The following is a 23,110-nucleotide window of genomic DNA, read 5'->3' as shown; positions in this document are numbered from 1 at the left end:
GGAGTACAGTCCTTTGTGTATATCTTTCCCCTAGCTCAACTATCCCTTCTTCTCTCCCTTTGTGGCACTTATATTTTTCTTGGTCCTTCATCATGTTTCGTGTTACTTTTCTCTTGGCTGCATTAGGGTTTATGTCAATCAGGGATATCTGCAGTGGTGTAACAGTCACTCCGGTGCAATCCCCCACACATAGTCCTAGGGTACCAGTGCGAAACATGCCAGTTTCCCTAATCTAGACAAGCCCTCGGGTGCATTCAGTGTCCCACCTCAGGCAACTTTTTCATTACCCATTTGACCACCCCTCCACACGCTCCCCCCCACACTGTTTCCTTTCCAGTTCTAGACCAGTGATTTTCAGCCTTTTTTCATTTGCGGCAGGGCCGGCTCCAGGCCCCAGCACGCCAAGCGCGTGCTTGGGGCGACATGCCGCGGGGGGCGCTCTGCCGGTCGCCGGGACGGCGGCAGGTGGCTCTGGTGGACCTCCCGCAAGCGTGCCTGTGGATGCTCCACCGGAGCCGCGGGACCAGCGGACCCTCCGCAGGCACGTCTGCGGGAGGTCCACCGGAGCCACGGGACCGGCGACTGCCAGAGCACCCCCCGCGGCGTGCCGCCGTGCTTGGGGCGGCGAAATTGCTAGAGCTGCCCCTGATTTGCAGACCCCTAAAATATTTCAAATGGAGGTGTCGACCCCACTAAAATCTTAGACATATTCTGCGGACCACAGGTTGAAACCCACTGCCCTGGAGAGTGTCTCCCCTCCACTCCCTGGGAGGGAGAAGGGGTTGGGTGGGAGAGGGGGGAGGAGTGAGGTCTCCTGTACCGAGCTGCCTGTTCACACTGACAATGGAGAAAGGAAAAGCCCTGGAGTTAGAGCGTGACCAGTCCCTGGTGCATTAAGTTACTGCCCCATGAACACAGAGACGGGGAAAGCCTCCAGGGCAGCCATTGTAAACGGATTAACCTCCGTTGTGGTTTGCTCGGGGCCGCTCCGGCTCCGGATGGATGGGAAACCGGAGCGAGCCTGCTGCGTGTGATCGCCGCCTGCCCTGCATGACAGCGTGCGCCGGCTTCCCCACCTCACCGGGCACATCGCTCAGCCCCAGCGGAGGGGGAGGGGGAGGGGTCGGCGAGACTTTCCTGTCACTGTCCAAACAGCGATTTTTAAATCCTATTGTGTCCCTGGGGCGCATCTGGGTTCCGAGGGGGCCCATTGCCCACAAGCAGCGGGGTCACCCCGCCGCAGCGCAGCGCAGCCCTTTGCCCGAGCCCGGCTGCTGGCCTCTCAGGTAACAGGTGGCAGGTTCCCCCGTCAGGCTCCAAGGGCAGCAGAGGATGACTTCATAGGGGTGGGGCCCTGCGAGGCTGTAGTCGAGGTGGCAGGCAACCTGAGCCAGGGAACAAGTGAACTTGTGAAGTCAAAGACAGGTGAGCTGAGCTGAGCTGATAGGCAGCTTTTGCACCCACCTGGGAAACAAACACTAACCCCAGCTCCCTAAGAATCGACATTCTCCCAAGGAAGAGGCTTGTCACTGCTGAAAATGGAAACCAAAGGAGCCCCTGGGAAAGAAGGCATGGGAGCCAAGAGGAAGAATTTGACCTTCTTGAAGCACAGACTGTACATGTTGGAGAGAAGGAAGACAGACACTGTTGTTGAGAACAGTGTTTCTGTGGACCAGGGTAACTCTGGCACTTTGAGGAGGAGCCAATCCGACAGGACAGAATACAGCCAGAAGTTACAAGGTAACAGAAAAAAAATCTACTTATTTATTATTTGTATTGCAGCCCCATCACAAACCAGGACCCCATTGTGCCAGGCACCCTATAAATAGGGAACAAGCCAGTAGTCCCTATCTCAAAAAGCTTAAAATCTAAGTGACCATTCCCCCCCCCCCCACACACACACACACTATGGTAACCATTCCTGGCTGGTTTTATATTTATACATAATGCCACTTGCACAGGATTCCAAATGGGATTCATATGATGCCCAGATTTTTAAAGCTTATGTACAAAATATACATGGAACTGAAATCCTGCTCTACATGTCAGCCATATTATCTACCAGTTCTTCAGTATTTTGAAAATATGTCTCCGCATGAGCTGATAGTATTCAGTGGAATGGAATATACACTAATAGAGGTGGGAAGGGATATTTTTGTTTAAGTTAAAGCTTGATTAAATTTAAAAGAAAAATTTGCCTGTTCATCTCTTATCTAGATTGAATATGTCTGAATTTCAAGTACACCCAATTACACGCTTTTAATAGTTATACGAACTATGTCATCAGAATACCTTTTATGGCAATAATCTTGTATAAGGGGAATAAAACAATAATGTGTTTTAATAAAATATGTATGGTTTTGGTGCATTTAATAAAAGAACAGCATTCCCTCAAATGGAAAATATAATGTACATAGCTACTGAGCTGTTGAAATGCAGTTAACAGGTCTGGTGATGACATTCCCTTTCAGTGACTAAAATGCTACCTATTCAGATGTAGTAAGAAGTATGAAGAGCTTTAGGTTAATTTTTCCTCTCTGCAATACTGACTTTAAGGAGAAATTCACTATTAGTTAATTTGCTGGTGCTTAGTGAAAAACAAAGCATACTTTGGAATTTGAGTTACTTACAGCTTAATATTTTGAGAAAACAGCAATACTAAGATAATTATATCAGTAAAGTGGGAAAAAATCTTACTTCAATGTTCTGCCAAAAGAGAAAAGAAACTTAACTATTAGCATATACCAGAATACATGATAGGTGATCTTTACTGAAGGTGCTGCTCCTTCCTCCCACAAACATTGGGCTTGAGTCTCTTCTCACTTATATTACAGTAAATCCAGAGTGAGGAAGTCACAGAAATCTATGGAGTTACAGCAGTGCAAAACTAACTTAAAGTGAGAGAAGATTAGGGCTACTGGGTTTCAGAACTATAGTCCTCTTCTAGTGAATTCAACCAGGAGTCCTTGTGGCACCTTAGAGATTAAACAAATTTATTTGGGCATAGCCCATGAAAGCTTATGCCCAAATAAATTTGTTTAATCTCTAAGGCCTGGTCTACACTGGTGGGGGGGGGGGGTTGATGTAAAATAGACAACTTCCGCTACAAGAATACCATAGCTGAAGTCGACATATCTTATTTTGACTTACCTCCCATCCTCACAGCGCGAGATCAACGGCCGCGGCTCCCCCATCGACTCCGCTACCGCCGCTCGCTCTGGTGGAGTTCCAGAGTCGACGGGAGCACGTTCGGGGATCGATATATCGCGTCTAGATGAGACGCAATATATTGATCCCTGATAAATCGATCGCTATCCGCCGATCCAGACGTACCCTAAGGTGCCACAAGGACTCCTGGTTGTTTTTGCTGATACAGACTAACACGGCTGCTACTCTGAAACCTTCTAGTGAATTGTCATTCTTGATAGCAAAATGAACTGTAACCAATTTGGAAAGAGCCATGCAAATTTATACTTAGCAGATCTTTAGCAGAGATATTCAGGGTTTATTTGTGGGGAAGGAAATCTGCAGGGCTGGTCAAACTTGTTAATAAAAATAAGATTTACAGAAGCACTGATCTGACAGTTAACCGTGTCTTATCAAACATTCTCTGAACTAGTAGGTTTTTGGGGGGGGAGGGGCAGGGTTTAAGAAATTGTAGTTTAAGTGAAAAATACTAGCTTGATAGATCTGGCCACATTCTCTGAACAGACAGAGAAAGGGAGGCAACCCTGCCCTTCTACAATGTGCCTCAATCCTGTTGAGAAGGCCTCACACATGAAAAGTCTTGTCTAGAATGGTATTTAAGTTAAGCCTGTTTATCTTAGGAAAATTTATGAGAGTTTTGACTGTCCAAAACCAGTTGAAACCCCTAATGTAGGTACACTGTCCTGGTGCAAAATAGGGCTCTCTAAAAAAACCACCTCCACAAGGGGCATAGCTACCAGCACTGGAAGCATGTGCACCGTCTATACTGGCACGTTACAGCACTGAAACGTGCAGCGCTCAGGAGGGTGTTTTTTCACCCCCTTGAGCGAGAAAGTTGCAGTGCTGTAAAATACCAGTGTAGGCAAGCCCTTAGACTGACCTAGCTATGTCATGATATAACCCTGTAGTGTAGACACAAGCTATGTCGATGGAAGGAGTTTTTCCATTGCTGAATGAAAACCATCTCTGAGTGATGGTAGCTACCTCAATAGAAGCAGCACATTCACTGGGGCTTAGTTACACTTAAAAGTTATATCATCCTATATCCTGAGTTTCATAGTGAGGTTGACCTACCCCCAGCACAGACATGGCTAGCTTGACCCAAGAATTCTCTCCACTTCTCAAAGAGGTGGATTAACTACAATTGATGTAGAAACTCCTTCTGTCAATGTAGGAAGCGTCTACACCAGGGGTCGGCAGCCTTTCAGAAGTGGTGTGCCGAGTCTTCATTTATTCACTCTGATTTAAGGTTTCGTGTGCCAGTAATATATTTTAACATTTTTAGAAAATCTCTTTCTATAAGTCTATAATATATAATTAAACTATTGTTGTATTTTAAGTAAATAAGGTTTTTAAAATGTTTAAGAAGCTTCATTTAAAATTAAATTAAAATGCACAGCCCCCCCCCGGACCGGTGGCCAGGACCTGGGCATTGTGAGTGCCACTGAAATCAGCTTGTGTGCCGCCTTTGCCACGCGTGCCATAGGTTGCCTACCTCTGGTCTACACTAAGGTGCTGCAGCAGCTGCGTCCTTGCTGTGCTTCTGTATCACAGACGTAGCCTAGATGATAAGAGTAGCTATAATCCAGGCTATAATTGTGCTGTTGTCATCCCAGACCTTTCACAGGCACTAGAATTTACTTTTAAAAGATTGTTAGGCACACAGAAAAATGGGTGCAATTTGTATGAGTAGAATTACAGACATGAAAAATCCACAATTCTTAGGGATCTAGGGCCACCCCATGGATTTTCATTAGATTTTCCCATTTTCTACAGAATCTAAACTTTCATCTAAAAAGAGATACTAGATCTCTTGTTGCAAAGATAACCAGGGGCATTCAATTAGCTTTGTGAATGGAGATATTGAAACAACAGGATCACAAGAGGTGTGAACTTCCCATTGTAAAGGCTTTTCACTTTAAAACGTAATCACTTAATTAGCAACACAGCTATGGAAATTTTAACTAATGATTATACCAGAAACATCCAGTTAATGCACTTATCTAGTGTGAGTGGTCATTCAACATCTTGATGTTTCATTTGTTTAAAAAATTCCTTTTGAGAAAGGCTGCACATTTTGCACTTCAATAGCATCATTTCATTCTTAAATTTCACAATGCATTACAAACATCAGTCAAGTCTCTCAGTATCTTCTGTAAAGTAGCTAGGTACTATTAGCCCCATTTTACGTATGGGTAAACCTAGGCACCTACTGATTGATGTCACAGAGCACCTCAGTCAGTGGCAGAACCAAAATAAAAAGGAAGTTGGTTGGAATTCAGGAGATTGTTTGTTTCCTGGATCTGCCACAGACTCCTTGGCTAAATTATTTCTCTATACCACAGTTCTCCTCCTTGTAAAGTGGGGGTAATACGTTACTATTGCACATAGATGTCATGAAGATAATTCTTTAATGCTTGTGATTTATTTAGAAACATTGATGGGGACCTTATATGTGCTTAGATGCGTCTTACTCCCAGTCCCCTGAAAATAATGTTGTTTACTTTTGACTGAATAATTGAGGAAATTAATATTGTCCTTAAAAATCATGTAAAAAGTAATGGTTAGTTTGTCAGGTTTTAAAACAAATTGTTGGTCTCCCTACTAGTAAGATTTGGTCTTTCCTATAAAACTTGGACCAACAGCAGTGAAAGTCATTGTTATCTGGGCTTGGACTACTCTAAGGCCTCCATCCTGCAAACACTTTTGTACTTGAGTAACTCAAGTTCAGTGAGTGTAGTTACTCACATGCATAAGTGTCTGCAGGATCAGGGCGTAAGCGAAGCCAGGTCTACATTTAGAAATTAGATTGACCTAGCTATGTTGCTCAGGGCTGTGAAAAATTTTGCACCCTGTACGACACAGTTAGGTTGACCTAACTCCCTGTATAGGTGCAGCTAGGTCAACAGAAAAATTCTTCCATTGACCTAGATACCCTCTTTAAGAAAGATGGATTGCTTCCATCAGCTACAGTGCTACAGCTGTGCTGCAGTCGTGTGAACGTAGGAGGAACACACAAAATATTTGAAGAGATTACTTATGTTACGTTTGTTTCTTTTAAAACCTAGCTAGATAAGAGCTTGGTGTATTATTGTCTGAGGGATTATGGAAAAAATGGGTTTCCAGAAAGTATCTGATTTAGGGATTTGCAGTATTTCACTTTAAGGTAATAAATATTTTTGAAAAATCTTCATGTTGGAAGTCTATCAAGTATTAATACCCTTGCTTTTGACTTGTCACTTTAGTGGTGTACTGATCAGCTGTACTGTCAAATTGTTTGCAGTATCTTGGAGGGTAGCAGCACTACCCTTTGATGTTCTAAGAAGTCAGAGAACAGCCCCTCCCCCAGCCTTTTTCTGAACAGCATGCCTCTTCTTCCTGTCAGCTGACAGCTTCTCCAACCCCCTGCTTCTGCATCTCCTCATTGAAAGCCCACATATTTCTCCCCCAATTTCCTTATATGCTTTGGACTATATTTAGATTTTAAATATACATAGAGCTAATTTCTTCTTGCACTGCAAAATTTGTTGCTCTTTGGAGCAGCTGGTTTTTTGATTGAATTAAAGTCCAATTAGGAGTAAAAGTTTGTATATCTTACACTGGTGCAGAAGATACACCTATGTAAATATACCCATTGTCTTGAGATCATATCAAGCAACAAGTCCACTTGTCCTTCCATGCTCAAATTTCTATTCAGTAGGCGTATGTCTGCTTTTACTTGCCCTAGGGTAAATCTGGAAAACTTTGCTGAAGTCAGTGGAGTTTCACTGATGTAACCTCTTTGGGGAACCATTTTTGTGTTCTGTGTTTGTACAGCACCTAGCAGAAAGGGGTCCATGACTGAGGCTCCAAAGGGCTACTGAAACAGTCTTCACTCCCTTAGAGTGTCTAAGACCCAATGTTTTTAAAGTGTATGAATTCCATCTCCATACACACGGTCAGACCCACAAATAAACATTTTATTAATCAAAATTGTTAGATCTTGGGTCAGAGACACCTGACAATCCTTGCAGACGATCCATGCCAAAGCTTGACATGTGTATATCACTGGATGTAGCCCTTCCTCAGGTCTTCTGTTACCAACATTAACCAAGTAGCATAAGACTGATATAAATACACCAGCCCATGACATATTGGAAAGGTTTATTTGCAGATAATAGCACTAACAGTCAAGGCATTCTTCTGTCACACAGCAATAAGCTTTCTCTTCCAGCACATTCCTATGGGGATCTCTCTAGTCTCCTGTCAGCACACACAGAATTAACAATCTAATCTCAAGGAACTGAAGAAAGAAATTTCATAGAATATGTGGATTTTTTCTATACCTGATGCAAAACAAATAATGACAGAGTTTGTAATTAGGTAATTCAACCATCTTTGGTCCTGATGTTCTGAGAAATCTCATTGCCCTGGCAACTCATGCAATATACTACAATATTCCTCTTGTTGTATTCTAAATACTGTATTTTTTTCTTCATCTTACACACTAGTTACTTTCATAGCTTCTTCAGGCTGGGTGAAATGCCCCGGACTGCAGAGTGTCAGCATAAGGCTTATGCATCACTTAAGTGCCACTTGAGCCCTCAAAAATAGGCCATGTACTGATCCTTTGCAGAGGGGGCAATTTCATCCTCTAGAATCCTACTCCCAGGGCTGCCCACTCTATGAAGTAGAAGGACTGGAGGATGGTGGATCTTCTGGCTCTAGCTTCTCCCAAAACAGGCCACAACACCTCCTGCAAGTTGCTGTACAGTGAGGGAGCTATTGCAGATGAGGGATCTATTGTGTATTGCACACAAGGTATATAGCTCCACAAATCCTACCCAGACTCGCCTACAGCCAGAAGACCCTCTGTACTTGTGGAGGTAAGTGCAGGGATTTCTGCATATTCACAAACGGAACAAGTAAAACACAGGTAGCTCCTTTGGCAATGTCATTACTTGGAGAATGTTATGCTCATATAACCTGACATCTAAGGACAAAGGGACTGTATTGTACAACAATGGCACTGAGCCTAAGCAATACTTCTTCTTTCTCCTCCCCCAGCCCTCACCAGACTTATACCACTGTTGATGCAGGTGCCAGATGGAAAATAAAGTCTGCCTATATCTGAAGTATGTGTTTGCTATAGCTGCATTCCTCAAGCTTTCCCCTTTTTCCCTTCTGACCATAGAATGCTATTAATATCCTCAAAGGGCTTAAAAGCAATCAGCTGAACATAAAACCACAAGTTCTGCTATAATCATTGATTCAGTAGCTCCCTTTTGCATTGTATAGAGACAGGCACATCCAAAGTGAAATAGTAAATATATTTAGCAAAAATGTAAAGTTATATTACAAAAATACAAAGAAATAGATTACAAAGAAAACAAGACTTACTGAATTTTTTCCTAGCTATTTCTTTGTGTTGAGGTTGAGTGTAGTTATTTCCTGGTACCTATATTATGTACTATATTAAGACTAATAAGTGAGTACTGACAATACAAGGATTGAATTTGATCAAGCAATTTGAATGACAAACCAAAATAACTACTCAAGGGTTACATCTTGAAGCCCAAAATGGGATGCAATAGTTTTATTTTGTTCATTTAAAAAAAAAAAGTTATAGCGTAAGATTAGAATGTTTCTCTTCAATAAGTCTGTTTACATTCACATTTCTAACAATGTCCTATTAGTCCTGATAGCCAGACAGAGTGATACTGATGAGATTTTTCCATGTTGTCTGGTGTTTTAGTCACAAGGTAGATAAATTATTTTCACATGCCACCTCAATGGAAACGTTAATTTTTGTGCAGAAATCACTACACCTAGAACTTAAATGGATTCAATCCTGCAGTATTTTCAGTGGTTCACGCTGAAGTTTTAAATATAGTTACAAATCAAGATTTCTATAAAAAAATGAATGCACTATTGCATAGAGGAAGCAGACGGAAAGCTCTGGCCCTATGTTTTTAGCTGGGAAATGGGAAGTAATTGGAAGGAGGCCACGAAAAGGTACAAATGACCCCTTTGTTCTCCCCTTTACCGGTGTGGGCCAATTGCTGGGTATAGCAACAGCCTGTTCATTTATTCCACTTTGCAGCATCCATGATGAATGGGTATTATAGGTGGATGCAGCTCCACTGAAATCAGCACCTGCTCACATCAGGGCTGAATTCGGCCTAAAAATCTTGATCAATTGGGCCTGGAGAGGAGAAACCTCCTTTGCCATTTCGATGGCAATGTTTCAACCTAAAGAAGAAAACATTCACCCCTCCTGATCACCCCTTTTCTATTTGCACATCAAGGCTGAGAAGCTCAATGGTGGAAATAATAATTGCCCAAGTGGAGAAAAAAAAACTCTAAGCAGAAAAGTGCCTAACTGAATAGGGCTACAAATTTATTCAGCCTCATCCTTTGTCTTTGCCTCAATTTTGATATTTTCAAAGAAATGCTCTGATTAAAAAAAAAACACATGGCCACACAGGCTTACTAGCAAATGTGTCATATAACAAGGGTAAGATTAGCAACACGACTGCCCTTTCTGAATATCCAGGGTCAGCACTCAGTATAATTATAGAAGATGATGATGACGACATGTCGGATCAATAACAATTTATGACCCGTGATGAAGAACAACTCAGAATATTCCATCTTGCAAGCTTGTTGGTTCTCTGATAAACATTATCCCAAGTATCAGAGACCTAGTCCTTCATTGTCTTATGCAGGCATTGCTGGATGTTTATGACTCTTCTCCTGCTAAGCAGTTCATTCATAAACTACAGAATGTTCAATATTGGTTATCACCTTGCAAAAATAAAAGATACATCTTGTTACTGGCTCATTAGACAATAGGGTGTACACAAGATGTTGACACAAATAGCATAATAGTGTGCGTCTCAATAGAGGGTTCCAATGCATTGCCACTCAGCTGTAAGTCTCTCTGCTGTCAAACAGTTATACGAGTATTGCACTGATACTCAGTAATGGTATGTCCATTTTTTGCTGGTTCTATACACCATCTTGTGGCTAGCAGTATTTTAAACACCCTCCAAAGTCTCTCTTCCTATTAAGTGTTTTTTCCTGTGAAAAAGAGGTAGATCCGTGCCTACAGATAAAATACACAACCTGTCTACACAGCTCACACAGCATATCTGCTGGATTGGCAAACCAAATGCCTTATGAACCTGTGAAAGGAAGGAACCTCATTACAGACAGTTTCTCTTTCTTCTCTACCTGTAACACATATATATGACTCATCAATATCAAAGGAACATTTCCAAATGTCTGGGATAAAAATAGGTATTTTAGGTTTATTACAAGGTAAAATAGTCATGAGTGGCCACATCCCCATATCTCCTGCTCTTTGGATCCTTTGTTACTGGATATCACAGCTGACCTCCTTCTCCTAGAATTTCTCAGCAATGTCCAAAGGAATCTATTCAGATAGAATTACAGATTTCATCATCATGGACAGATAAATTCATAGCACAACTTCCTGTATCCCTGAGCCAGAATATCCTCACATTAATCTTTTTTAACAGGGCTAAGGTTATTTCAGTGAGGCTCAGTTAAACGCAATCTTCATCTTACATAAGAAGTGACATTTTTCCTGCCCCAAAGAGTTAATCTAGGGCTAAAATGTTATTTCTAAAGGAGTCAAATGCACAAATGCTAATAATTTTAAATGGGAGATATGTATCTAAATCTTTCAGCTCTTTCAGAAGTCTCAGCCTAAATTTAAAATAGTAACCTGCCCCAAATGACCACAGCCTTATCCCGTAACTGCCAGTGGCAGGGTTTCTTCCACCAAAGCAACTGCTACTGGGCACTCAGAGACAGGTTAATTGGACTAAATGGACCACTGGCCTTATCCTGTATAGCAATTCCTATGTAGCTACTCTGCTGAATACACTTCTCCCCTCATTGCCCATGTGGCTGGAGGAGTCTTCAGTGGACACTAGCATTGTTTCTGACCCCATTTTCTCCCCCTGCACTAACACAAAGCAAACCCTGGAAGGAGCTATGCTGCTCAGTCCACAGGATTCCTACAGTATCAGAGGAGTAGCCGTGTTAGTCTGTATCCACAAAAACAACGAGGAGTCCGGTGACACCATAAAGACTAACAGATTTATTTGGGCATAAGCTTTCGTGGGTAAAACCCCCCACTTCTTCAGATGCATGGAATGAAAATGACAGATACAGGCAAAAATATATATATAAGGTAACTCCTTTCTCTTCATGTGCCAGTATATATATTTATGCCTGTATCTGTCATTTTCACTCCATACATCTGAAGTGGAGGTTTTTACCCACGAAAGCTTATGCCCAAATAAATCTATTAGTCATTAAGGTGCCACGGGAGCCCCACAGTGAAGCTCCCCATTCCAGGACAATGAAACAACATGAGTCTGCTGCTTGTTTGGCTTTCCTTGCTTCAGTCAATGAGGCAGGGTTTATCCTTGTCTGAGATACACCAAGCATCTGAAACCACTCTGAAACCAAGCATCTTCGATGAATCTGAATAGACTAAACATGTATCAGTGACTCAAACCAGATTAGGCATGACAGTGGGAATGCAGTTCTACACTACAGTTCTCACAAATTTTCTGTGCTAAATTTTAACAGAAAAGATGGCCCCACAAGCTGGGTCCTTGTCACCCGTCACTTCACTGCAGGAGAATGAAGAGCAGCTGACCAGGCGAATGATGGCCAAGAGGGTTAAAATCATTGCAGAACTGGTGCAGACAGAGAAAGACTACCTCAATGACCTGGAGCTGTGCATCAGGGAAGTGGTTCAGCCCTTGAGAAACAAGCAGGTAAGAGAGTGTTGGGTTTATTTGTTTTGTTTTTTGGAGGAAAGGCTGATTTGACAGAGATCTGAATTTACCACTGCTCTGTCTGCAATCAACAACAAACACAAATGTCTGCCAAGGGATATGCAGGAATGGCATGGTGCCAGGTACAATTCTAGGCATAACTTTTTGGAGGGGATGGGGCTTGCTGCAGGGAGGGCAAGCAGGAATACTTTAAATGCTCAAGGCTTTCAGGGTGAAATTCATTTCACCTGCATAAAGCTGGAATAAATGGGGCAGAAACAGGACTGCAGCTCAGACCTCCCCACCCTAAACCCCATGGCCATTATTCCAGGCTATGAACTAGAATAGCAGCCTCAGCTCCTCCATGCTACTGGGGCAACCTGCTGTGTAATCACAGATTACACATCCCGTCCCCTCCCCGGCTTTCTCCCATCACCAAGGAAGCTCCATTATACCAACTTCCCCAGTAAGGGGCTTGAATGTTATGGCCCTTCACACCGTGGTGAATTTCACCCTTGAAGACCGCTTTGATTCAAACAAACTCATCCTGGTTGCTTGAACAGCTGTTGTGGGAAAATGCTAGGCAAGGCAACCCAGTGAGTCCTGAGGTATTTGCATTTTAGATAGTGAAGCTACATGTAAGCAGGATGGATCAGATTACATCTTTCCTGCAGGTCTTGTAGTTCAGATTATACCCATTCTCCTCTTCCACAGAAACTTCAAACTTGCTTGGCTGCTATTCAGAGAGAGCACATTTTCCCCCAAAACCTTTGCAGTTTGGGGCAAACTGTGTGCTGGAGTACCAGCATTCCCTGCAGGCAGGAGCACTCATGCTGGGTGTGCAACAGGTTCTGGCAGACAAATTTAACTTGTCCTCCTACCTCACAGCCTACCAGGCCAGGCAGCTGGTATATGCTACTAGCACAGCTCAGAATCCACACTGGGTCTTTAACCAATTATCTGAACGGTGTATATATGATTCCATATGAAACAGTTTCGCTGCTTAAGTTGGGCCAAACTATTTTTCAACTGCCTTGACTCCACCTCTCCTGGAATCCTACCTATTTTAGGCACAGCAAAGTACATTAGAGGGTTGTGATTTGTGAAACACTCTAACATGTTGCTCTAGAACAGCCTGATGTAGACCCTGCTGGTGTACTCTATAAGGTACTTAGTTCATTTTAACCTGTGCCAGTCGGGCCTGTAGCACACACAATAGAGGAGTGTGATCTGTAAAGTGCTCTGATGTGCTTTGCTGGCACCATGTAGACAAGCCCTTAGAGACCCTGACACCTGCTGGTGTTACTGAGAGGACAACATGACTCCTCGTCTCTCTTCCTCTCCTCACTAGCTGCACTCATCAATTAGTCTTGCCAATGTTGACGCATGAGCTTTTGCCTCTGCAGCTCCTGCTATTTGGAACCACCTTATGTATCCATTTGCTGCTCCTCATACTGAAAACATGTTCTCTATGGTCTGCTACTTTTAGCAGTTAGGCACATATACCAATTTGGGCCTTTGTCATTATGTGCCCGTGTATTTCTGAATACCACAAACATATTGCATTAAGTAAGATATCAGAGATCCACTGTTAAAAGACAAAAGCTTATAAAAATAAGATCACAACCCTACATTTTTAATTTAACATAATCTGCATTTTTTCTAAAGGAGGCTTTAAGAATGTCATATGCTTTTAAGATTATTTTTTAGGTGAATAACCACATTTGAAAGCTTGTTTTTTTATTTATTTGAGGGCAGACTGCTTCAACAGGGAAAAAGTAGTGTCTAGAAAATTGAGCTATAGATGAATCTTTCACATTTCCTAATGGAGCAAAAATGTTGTTAATCTCTATAATCAGAAATTAACGACACAAGCAATTAAAACATGATGTTGATTCTATTACTGTAACATGCAATTTGATTCTCCTGGACTCCTTCTGTAAGCTGCTGTGTAAACACACTGTTCTATTACTAATGGATAGGCATGGTCAGAAGGAGCAGCATATGTGCCAAAATCAACACTGCCTTTAGTTTTCTGCCTTTCCACATACTGGGTAACTCCAATTGTTCCATAACCTTAATCACTGTCCCTCTGTCCATGGAAGCAAGTTGCCAGTATGAAAAGTATATTTTCTAATTTTTTTTTTTTGCCTATTTCAAAATAAGCAGTGAGATAATTTTACCCTGTGTATTAAGATTTCCTGTTTGTGTAAGTTCGTTCAGCTTCACTGAAGTCAATGAAGTTGTGCCAGTTTGCATCAGCAGAGGGTCTGGCCCACAGATTATATTAATGACTAACCACAAATCTGCATATGCAGTGTTGTTGTAGCTGTATTGGTCCCAGGATATTAGAGACAAGGTGTGTGAGATAATTTTTTACTGGACCAACTTCTGTTGGTGAGAGAGACAAGCTTTCAGGTTAGGAAGAGTTCTTGGGCCAGAAGTTGGTCCAATAAAAGGTATTACCACATCCACCTTGTCTCTAATAACCATAAATCTGTTTATTCTAGCCAAAATACACTGCCTGGATTTTACTCCTATCACCTCACATAAAATGGCCTCTTCTAGTCCAGAAAGGCTATTTGCCTGATATGTGGCACCTATGTAAACAAACAACCAGGGCTCAGTTTATGTAGTCTTTATGGATAACATCATAAAGGGAGCAGATTCTTTCATAATTGTCACTTTCAGTTTTACTGTCTTTTTTTCCTCTATGATGAAATAAGTAAACATTTTAGCCAGCTACAGCTCTTCCTTTAGCTAGCTAATAATATTTACTTCTCTCCAAGACACACATATTCCCTTTAGGAATTGTTCAGAATAAGTTTAAATACACTTGATAAAGTGCCCCTTGTTAACTGCTTTAGCCCAGCTGTATTAATTAAAACACTGCACATGTGTCTTTGAAATTGCAGCAAGGATGTTTACATAGGCTTTTGCAAAAGTGGCATGTCCTGGAGTTTTGAAAAAACCTGTAGTATTCAGTGTCCCTCCTTATGCTTCTATCAGTTGTTGCTCAATATTTGTGTTCCATCAGATTGTTAGGTTTGACGTGGATGGCTTGTTTAGCAACATTGAATCAGTCCATCAAATATCAGCCAAACTGCTGTCATTGTTGGAAGAAGCCACAGCAGACGTGGACCCACCCATGCAAGTAATTGGTATGTTTACTGTCTTTTTGAGTCCTACAAAATGGTATGAAGGGATAATATAAGAACATTTGTCCATCCCATACACCAACCTTTGTTCTGAGCTAGTGCCAGTCTCATTGTGAGCAGGCCCTTACTAAATCTCCATAATGATACATAAAAATAAAAAATGGACAGCCTATCCAGTGAGGTATTGCATTCATGAGATGTAGCCCTTACTCCATCCTTACTTGATTTCAGTAGGGGAGTAAAAACTGTAAAAGGGAGTCCTGACTATGATGCCACAGGTACTAACCGCAGGGTCACCCCACCCCTCACCCCACCTTTGGTATTTCCTACCTAGATAATTAGGCAAAAACTTTCATACAGTACTGTGATAGTAAAGAATTAAACAAATGATTAGAAAAATAAAAATAGCAAAACATCGTTGTACTGATGTTTACTTGTAATATATTATTCAGCCAAGAATTATTCACATTTGAGCATGGTGAGTAGACAAGTGGTTCTCAAACTTTTTTTTTTCGTGGACCACTTGAAAATTGCTGAGGGTCTCGGTGGACCACTTAATGATCTTGCCAAATGTTGTTTGTACCGTTAGCTAACTATTGTAAAGAGCTTTGGATAAAAGCGCTATATAAAAAAAACCTTAATAATTAAATGTTTTTTTCTTCTACAAATAAAAGCACAAAACTCATTTTAATATCAGTAGTCTTACCTTTCTGATGCGATGGTTGTGCCCTCTCTCCCCTGCCACAGCAGCTCCTGAGCTGGGGCTAGGAAGGAGTGCGGGGGGGGTGTCTTTCCCTCTCTCCCTCACTGCGGCAGCCCCCCAAGCTGAGGCTGGTAAGGAGGGGGGTCTCCCTCTCTCCCCCACCACGGCAGTCCCCAAGCTGAGGCTGGGAAGGAGGGCCATCTCTCCCCAGCAGCCGCAGCCCTGGAGCTGAGGAAAGTTGCCTCTTTCTCTGGTCGCCATAGCCCTGCATGCCCCAAATTCCCCCCACCTCCTCGTCTCACCCCACTGCCTCCCCACCTACCTCCTATTTCCCCCACCTCATCCCACTTCCCCCTCCCACCTATCCCCTATTCCCCCAAAGACCATCACCTCACCTTACATGTGCGCCACCTACATCATCTGCATGGCTCCACTAATTAGGTGGGTGGCCCTTCATTCTCTTGTATTCGGCTGCCCAGGCGCACACCTTAGAAGGAACTATCCATGGACCGCCTGAATGGAGCTCGCAGACCACTGGTGGTCCACAGACCACACTCTGAGAACCTCTGGAATAGAGTTCCAAACAGGGTGTGGCTCATGGTCAACAAGGGAAGGTAAAGCAGAACACAAGCTGTACATTTATGCCTGTAGTTTGCAGTTGTTTTAATCAGATGGATTGATTACATGCATCATGACAATCACCCATTCAAGAGTTCTTGTGTGGTTTTAAGGATGTGATAAATCCACTCTTTGGGTTATTAGACACTACAGGCCAATTATGGCGATGCAAGCCTCTGAACCCTGGAGTATAGGAAGCACCTACTGTGCTCCCATAGTGGAAGAGAAAGGTGTTTTGCCTCCATAAGCAGGGCTGGCTCCAGGTTTTTTGCCACCCCAAGCAGCGAAGAGAGAGAGAGAGAGAGAGAGAGAGAAGAAAAAAAAAAAGCCGCAACGGCGGCACTTCGGCGGCTGTTCTACCACGCCACTTCATGCTTCGGCGGCAATTCGGCGGCCAATCCTTCCCTCCGAGAGGGACTGAGGGACCCGCCGCCAAAGACCCGGATGTGCCGCCCCTTTCCATTGGCTGCCCCAAGCACCTGCTTCCTGCGCTGGTGCCAGGAGCCAGCCCTGTCCATAAGGCACAAAACCTCCAAGGGCACTAGGGTAAGTGTGCTCAGCTGTGGCACTTCTAAAAGTATGGAGGCAGCACTCACATCAGTGAAAACCTGCTAGTGCTTATTGGTGCATAGGAAGGATAATTCCACCCCCTCATGGCCAATAAGTGCTTCCTAAAGCACTATAGCAGACTCCTACTGTTTGCATTCCTAAGCACAAACAACCACATTATGGCTGTCTCCTGCATAGGTGCACTGCAAGGGACAGAGGGTTTCCTTGTGCTGTCTTCCCCTCACAGCCAGCCATAATTTACCCCTAAATATCTATGCAACTGTTTTATTGGATACAAAATCCAGTTTTGGATAATAAAAATTCTATAAAAAATTTATATAAGTGAAATCTCTCTTCAAGTATAAGTCCCATTTATTTTCTACATTACTTACTCGCAGATCTGTGAGGGCTTACCATGGGGTTTACTTAGCATTGGACCCCAATTTGTGGAAACATCTGAGGATTAGCACTAGGCAGGTCCGATGCCCCTTGCCAAGAGTTGTTCACACCACATTCCTCCTCCCTTTCCAGGGCTCATGGAGCTCCCTCTTCATGACTCAGCCCTCCAGCCAAGTCGCTGTCTAGTCTGCCCCTTCCAGGGTATCAAAGGCCCACTATATCAGCTGTCCATATGCTGTTTCAGACAGTCTTCTGCTGCAAGGCTGGGTCCTATGCCACTTCCCCAGTGGCCGGTAGCCACTGTATGTCTAGCAACTCCTGTTTGCTTGCTCCAAAACCCTGTTGCTATTTTCCCAAACTCTTTCCTACTTCTCTCTTTGACTACTTGCCAAACTCTGTAGCCTCAAACACACCTCCCTTCTCCCAGGGACTATTTCCTCTGCAGCACCCTTCTGCTTCTCATCCTGGTGGCTTTATACAAGTTCAGCCTGCTCCTGCCCAGCTGGGCTTCACAATCAATTAGTGCTTTTTTTTCAAGCCTAAATCTCCTTCCAGGTGCAGTTGACCAACCTATAAAATATAGGGGTTAGCAGAAGAGAAAACCTTGATTAGTATTAGAACACAGAAAAAGAAGTAACATTTATTATTCTATAGTTTCAGCTTCCAAAATCTGTTAGTGCTTTCCAAGAGTCAAGAGAATGAAACCTGAGCAGCAGAGATGGGAAAGAATTCTTAGTCAGACTATTTAATCATCTTTCTATTTTGTCAGCAGCTACTTAACTTCAATGACTAATAAACATTTTGGAGACAATAAGTTTTTGTTAAATATGCAACACCACTACCCAAGGTATATGATAATATATTATATAGGCTCTGAGACAGCCAGAAGGTCCTCCAACAAAACCAGAGAAAATCAAACTTAGCATTCTTTGGATTTTGGATTAAGACAGAGGAGATCCTTCTTCTTCTGTCTCAGAACTGCCCCCAGAAGGCAGCACCAGCCCTTTTTACATTGCCTGGGGGGCCTAGTTCATCTAGCTGCTGGAAGACAAATTCTCATTGGTTCTGCTAGCAGCTGACTCTGCATGGTCTCTCTAGGAAGCTCCTGGAAGTCTAAACTGACTGCTGTTTTCTCCCAAAAGGTACCTCTTTTGGGTACGGTGTGTCAAGGTGGGAGAGCCTCCAGCAAGGAAGCATCAAATGCCTGGTACACCCCTTCACTCCAAGTTTAATTCAAATACCTTTTGCAGACCCACTTTAATGAAAGCTGTGCATGTAGCTTAGCAAATGTGCTCACCTCCCATGCTCAGAACTCAACCAAGCCATTACACACAGAGAGCAGTCAAAGGAGAGTTTGGGGTTTTTTGTTTGTTTGTTTTTTCCAAATTAGTCATAAGCCTGAGGCAACATGCTATAGAGAAGCCCCATGTTCTTGCAAGAGAATTGAGAAAAAAGTATAATTTGCCACAGATTTTAACGCATATGATGCTTGGCCAAAGTACTGATCTTAGTAAGTCTGTATGCTGTTTGCCAAGGCAAATAGCTAATGTAATTTGATGAGACTGTGCTGTTTGATGGTATTTCAATAACTGTGCGTCATAGTGATTCACACACCTAATAAAAAATGTTGCATTCTATCAGGTAGTTGTTTCCTTCACAGCAAAGGGAGTCAGTGTTTCGAGTCCCTACCGTGTCTGGAAGAAAAGACTAACAATTTCATGAATTTATTAGGTTATATTTAGCTATTTACATGGAAGCAGTATGGACATAAGAGCTATTTATTAAACTATATGTGGGTCTGGTTCAGATGGATGGCTAAACCATATTGTGTCAGTGACTAGAGTGGGCAGGATAGAGCTGGGAAAAAAAGAAAGAGTGATTCCTTTTTGTGTGCTTAGTTTCCAAAAAAGGGTGGTCATATCATTATAGAGGGTCAGTTTAGTCTTTGGCATCCCAAAGGGATAACATGTGAAGATAGCTTTGTTTGTGGGGTTCTAATATTCACTGTGCAGGATGTAAAAACAAGCCCCTGAAAAAACAATTCTCTTTAGGAAAGGGAACAAAAGAGGATCCTCAAAATGATTTCTGACTCTTTAACCCATTCTCCAGTGACTAGGGGCTAAAAAAATATATTTAATGTAGACATTTTTCAATGTACAATCTTTCTCTTGAATCCAACCAGTCAGTGTAACATTGGACTGCGCTGCTAATTCTCCAGTCTGACACCAGAAATGAGATAGGTCCTGCCTATATTAGAGAAATTTGCACTGGTGTAATAACATCAATGTAGTTAGTTACACTGGGGTAAATCCCTAACATAGACACACTTACCCAAGTAAATTACACCAGCATAAGCTCTACCTTATATCAGTGCAGTGTGCTCACTAGGGGTTTGGCCTGGCAAAACTACATCAAAGTTGCATATTTCTCTAATGTAAAAAGGACCATAATGTAGTTGGTTTCCATTTTAACGTCCCCTGGTTCTTATATTAAGAGAAAAGGCAAATAGGAGCACCTCACTTTACCTTCTCTAATGCTATTCCTTGTTTTGTGTACCTCCATCACGTCCCCTCTTATTCATCTCCTCTAAACTAACCAGTCCTAATCCTTGTCTACACTTAAAACACTGCAGCGGAGCAGCTACACCAACCTACACCAATGGGAGGGCTTCTCCTGTCAGTGCAGGTCAGTGCATCTCCCTCAGAGAGAATTGTCTCATCAACCTAGCTTTGTCTACACTGGGGGTTAGGTCGGTTTAACTGTGTCATTCAGGGGTTTAGTAGTTATATTTACTGAATTTCCTAATGTAGAACAGGCCCTAGTCTTTTTAGGGCTTGTCTACACTTATCGGGGGATTGATCCTGCAGCGATCGATGCATTGGTGGTCGATTTAGTGGGTCTAGTGAAGACCCGCTAAATTGACCGCAGATCACTCTCCCGTCGACTCCTGTACTCCACTGGATCAAGAAGAGTTGGGGGAGTCGATGGGAGAGCGTCTCCCATCGACATCGCGTAGTGTGTAAGTAGATCTAAGCTACGTTGATTTGAGTTACGCTATTCACGTAACTCAAATTGTGTAGCTTAGATCGAATTTCCCCCCGTAGTGCAAACAAGGTCTTATTCTCTCTCCATGCCTAAGTCTCTTCATGCCTTTAATTATTATTGGTATCTGTCTCTGGACCCTCTTTTTTTCCTGTATCTTTTTTTAGATTGTGTGACTAGAACTAAACACAGTATTCCAAGTGAGGAGGTACCATTGATCTACATAATGACCTTATATTATTTTCTGTCACATTCCACACATCATAAAATATTGTTTGCCCTTCTGAATATATTGAGCGGAGCTTATACACACATTTTAGTTCTCCTCCTCCTGTATATTTTTTTCTCTCCCCATTCTAGTGACTGGATGTCACAGGAATATGAAGTTTTAGAAATTTCAGCAAGGCTTTACCATTTGACCCCTTCTGCCCTCTTCCCTTTGTTGCAGAAACAGGAAGCACCACTGAAAGCTGTGGGGAAAGGTTGTTTCTTTCATTCAAGCCTTTCTGGGGTTTCATCTCCAAGACCAATTTACCAAAGCATTCTAGAATGCAGTACAGGAGAGCAGTCAGTGTTGGATTCCCCAGATTACTCAGAAGACTGAGACTGGAAGTAATACCAGTCCCCAAACACAGCCCAATAGTTTGGACTATATAGAGTATACTGGAAGCTGCCATAATAATTTACCTACATCTGTGTTGGTTGCTTCAGTTCATATGGTCTGGGATGGAGAAGAACTTTAGACTTAGGAAATACATCTATCTCTATAAAGATCTTTCATTTGAGTCAAGTCAGGACATAATCTCTTGTTTAGCAACAACATTAACTCCAGTTAATTAATTAGACATAGTGGCACACTATACTACTGCACAGATTTTGTGGCGCTCATTTATTTTGTGGGAATGAGTAACATTTTTGGTCCTATTTGGGAATCTGCTGAGATGAATTGTGAGCCTTTAGTTGGCATTTGTGGTGCAGAAAACAAAACTGTCGCTCTTATCAGAGGCTAATTCACTAAAGGTTGTGCTGAGCAGTCACAGCTCCTCTTGAAGTCAGTGGAAACTATGAATAATTAGCATCTGAGGGCTTGTCTAAACTACGGCTGGATCAACAGGCAGTGATCGATCTAGCGGGGTTCGATTTATTGTGTCTAGTATAGACACACTAAATTGACCGCCGATCACTCTAGCATTGACTCCGGTACTCCACCTCAGTGAAAAGAGCAAGGGGAATCGACAGGAGAGCTGTCTCCGGTCGACACACCGCAGTGAAGACACCGCGGTAAGTAGATCTCAGTACATCGGCTTACATCGATTCCCCCCCATAGTGTAGACCAGCCCAAATCAGAACTAAGGCCTGGTCTACACTAGGCATTTAAACCGGTTTTAGGAGCGTAAAACCGATTTAACGCCACACCCGTCCACACTGAGAGGCCCTTTATATCGATATAAAGGGCTCTTTAAACCAGTTTCTGTACTCCTCCCTAATGAGAGGAGTAGCGCTAGTATCGGAATTACCATATCGGATTAGGGTTAGTGTGGCCGCAGATCGACGGTATTAGCCTCCGGGTGGTATCCCACAGTGCACCACTGACCGCTCTGGACAGCAATCTGAACTCGGATGCAGTGGCCAGGTAGACAGGAAAAGCCCCGCGAACTTTTGAATATTTCCTGTTTGCCCAGCGTGGAGCTCCGATCAGCACCTGTGGTGATGCAGTTAAAAATCAAAATAAAGAAAGAGCTCCAGCATGGACCATGCGGATGTGATTGCTGTAAGGGCAGGCAAATCTGTTCTATCAGCGCTCCGTTACAGAAGACGAAATTCAAAATCATTTTTAAAAAATCTCCAGACAGACGCCATAGCAGGGACTCAGCGCACTGCTGTGTGACAAGTGTAACGGAAAGCCAAAGAATCAAATGGACGCTCATGGACTGGAGGACTCAAGCTATCCCACAGTTCCTGCAGTCTCCGAAAAGCATTTGCATTCTTGGCTGAGCTCCAAATGCTTCTAGGATCAAACACAATGTCCGCGGTGGGTCAGGGCATAGCTCAGCAATTTACGCACCCCCCCACCCACCCCCAGAAGTGAAAGGGAAAACAATCCTCTCTTGACTCTTTTACATGTCACCCTATCTTTACTGAATGCTGCAGATAGACACGATGCTGCAGCACTCAACACCAACATCCTTGCTCCCCCCCCCCCCGCCATGGGTGGCTGATGGTGCAATAAGACTGATATCCATCGTCATCATCAGCCTATTGGCACATGGGGCAGTGCAAAAGGACTGGTAACCATGTGGACTAGCATCCGTGAGGTCAATCAAGGGCGCCTGGCCCTAATTTTTCCTGGTAGATGGTGCAGTATGGCTGGTAACCGTCCTCATCATAGCAACAGGGGGCTGAGCTCCATCAGCCCCCACCCTTCATGTGTAAAGAAAAGATTCAATTGCCCCTGGACTAGCAGCGGGATGCTGGGCTCCTCTCCTCCACACTGCTTAATGTCCTGTCTGGACTATCATAGCAGCTGGAGGCTGCCTTCCACTCATTTCTCACTAACAAGTCACTCTGTCTTATTCCTGCATTCTTTATTACTTCATCACACAAGTGGGGGGACAATGCTACGGTAGCCCAGGAAG

General features: G+C 43.0%; 1 protein-coding gene and 1 long non-coding RNA gene across 2 annotated transcripts in view; one reads left to right on the top strand and one right to left on the bottom strand.

Annotated features, from left to right (window-relative positions):
- The first annotated feature begins 1,538 nt into the window (after nt 1-1,538).
- The window catches only part of ARHGEF38 (Rho guanine nucleotide exchange factor 38), a 49,917-nt gene continuing 28,345 nt past the window's right edge, over nt 1,539-23,110 (top strand). Inside the window, exons 1-3 of the mRNA XM_045017564.1 lie at nt 1,539-1,740; nt 11,815-12,005; nt 15,043-15,166. Of these exons, the coding sequence (XP_044873499.1) occupies nt 1,539-1,740; nt 11,815-12,005; nt 15,043-15,166 (517 nt within the window). The remainder of the gene's footprint in view (nt 1,741-11,814; nt 12,006-15,042; nt 15,167-23,110) is intronic.
- On the bottom strand, nt 8,488-17,864 carry LOC123370767. The gene is made up of 3 exons (XR_006579532.1): nt 17,426-17,864; nt 16,262-16,432; nt 8,488-9,993 (listed from the first exon to the last, which is right to left on the bottom strand). It is a non-coding gene; the product is annotated as an uncharacterized LOC123370767 (long non-coding RNA).

This window comes from Mauremys mutica, chromosome 5, assembly GCF_020497125.1.
Source record: "Mauremys mutica isolate MM-2020 ecotype Southern chromosome 5, ASM2049712v1, whole genome shotgun sequence".
In the NCBI taxonomy this organism is placed as follows: domain Eukaryota; kingdom Metazoa; phylum Chordata; order Testudines; family Geoemydidae; genus Mauremys; species Mauremys mutica.
This window is presented reverse-complemented; position numbering and strand designations above follow the sequence as displayed.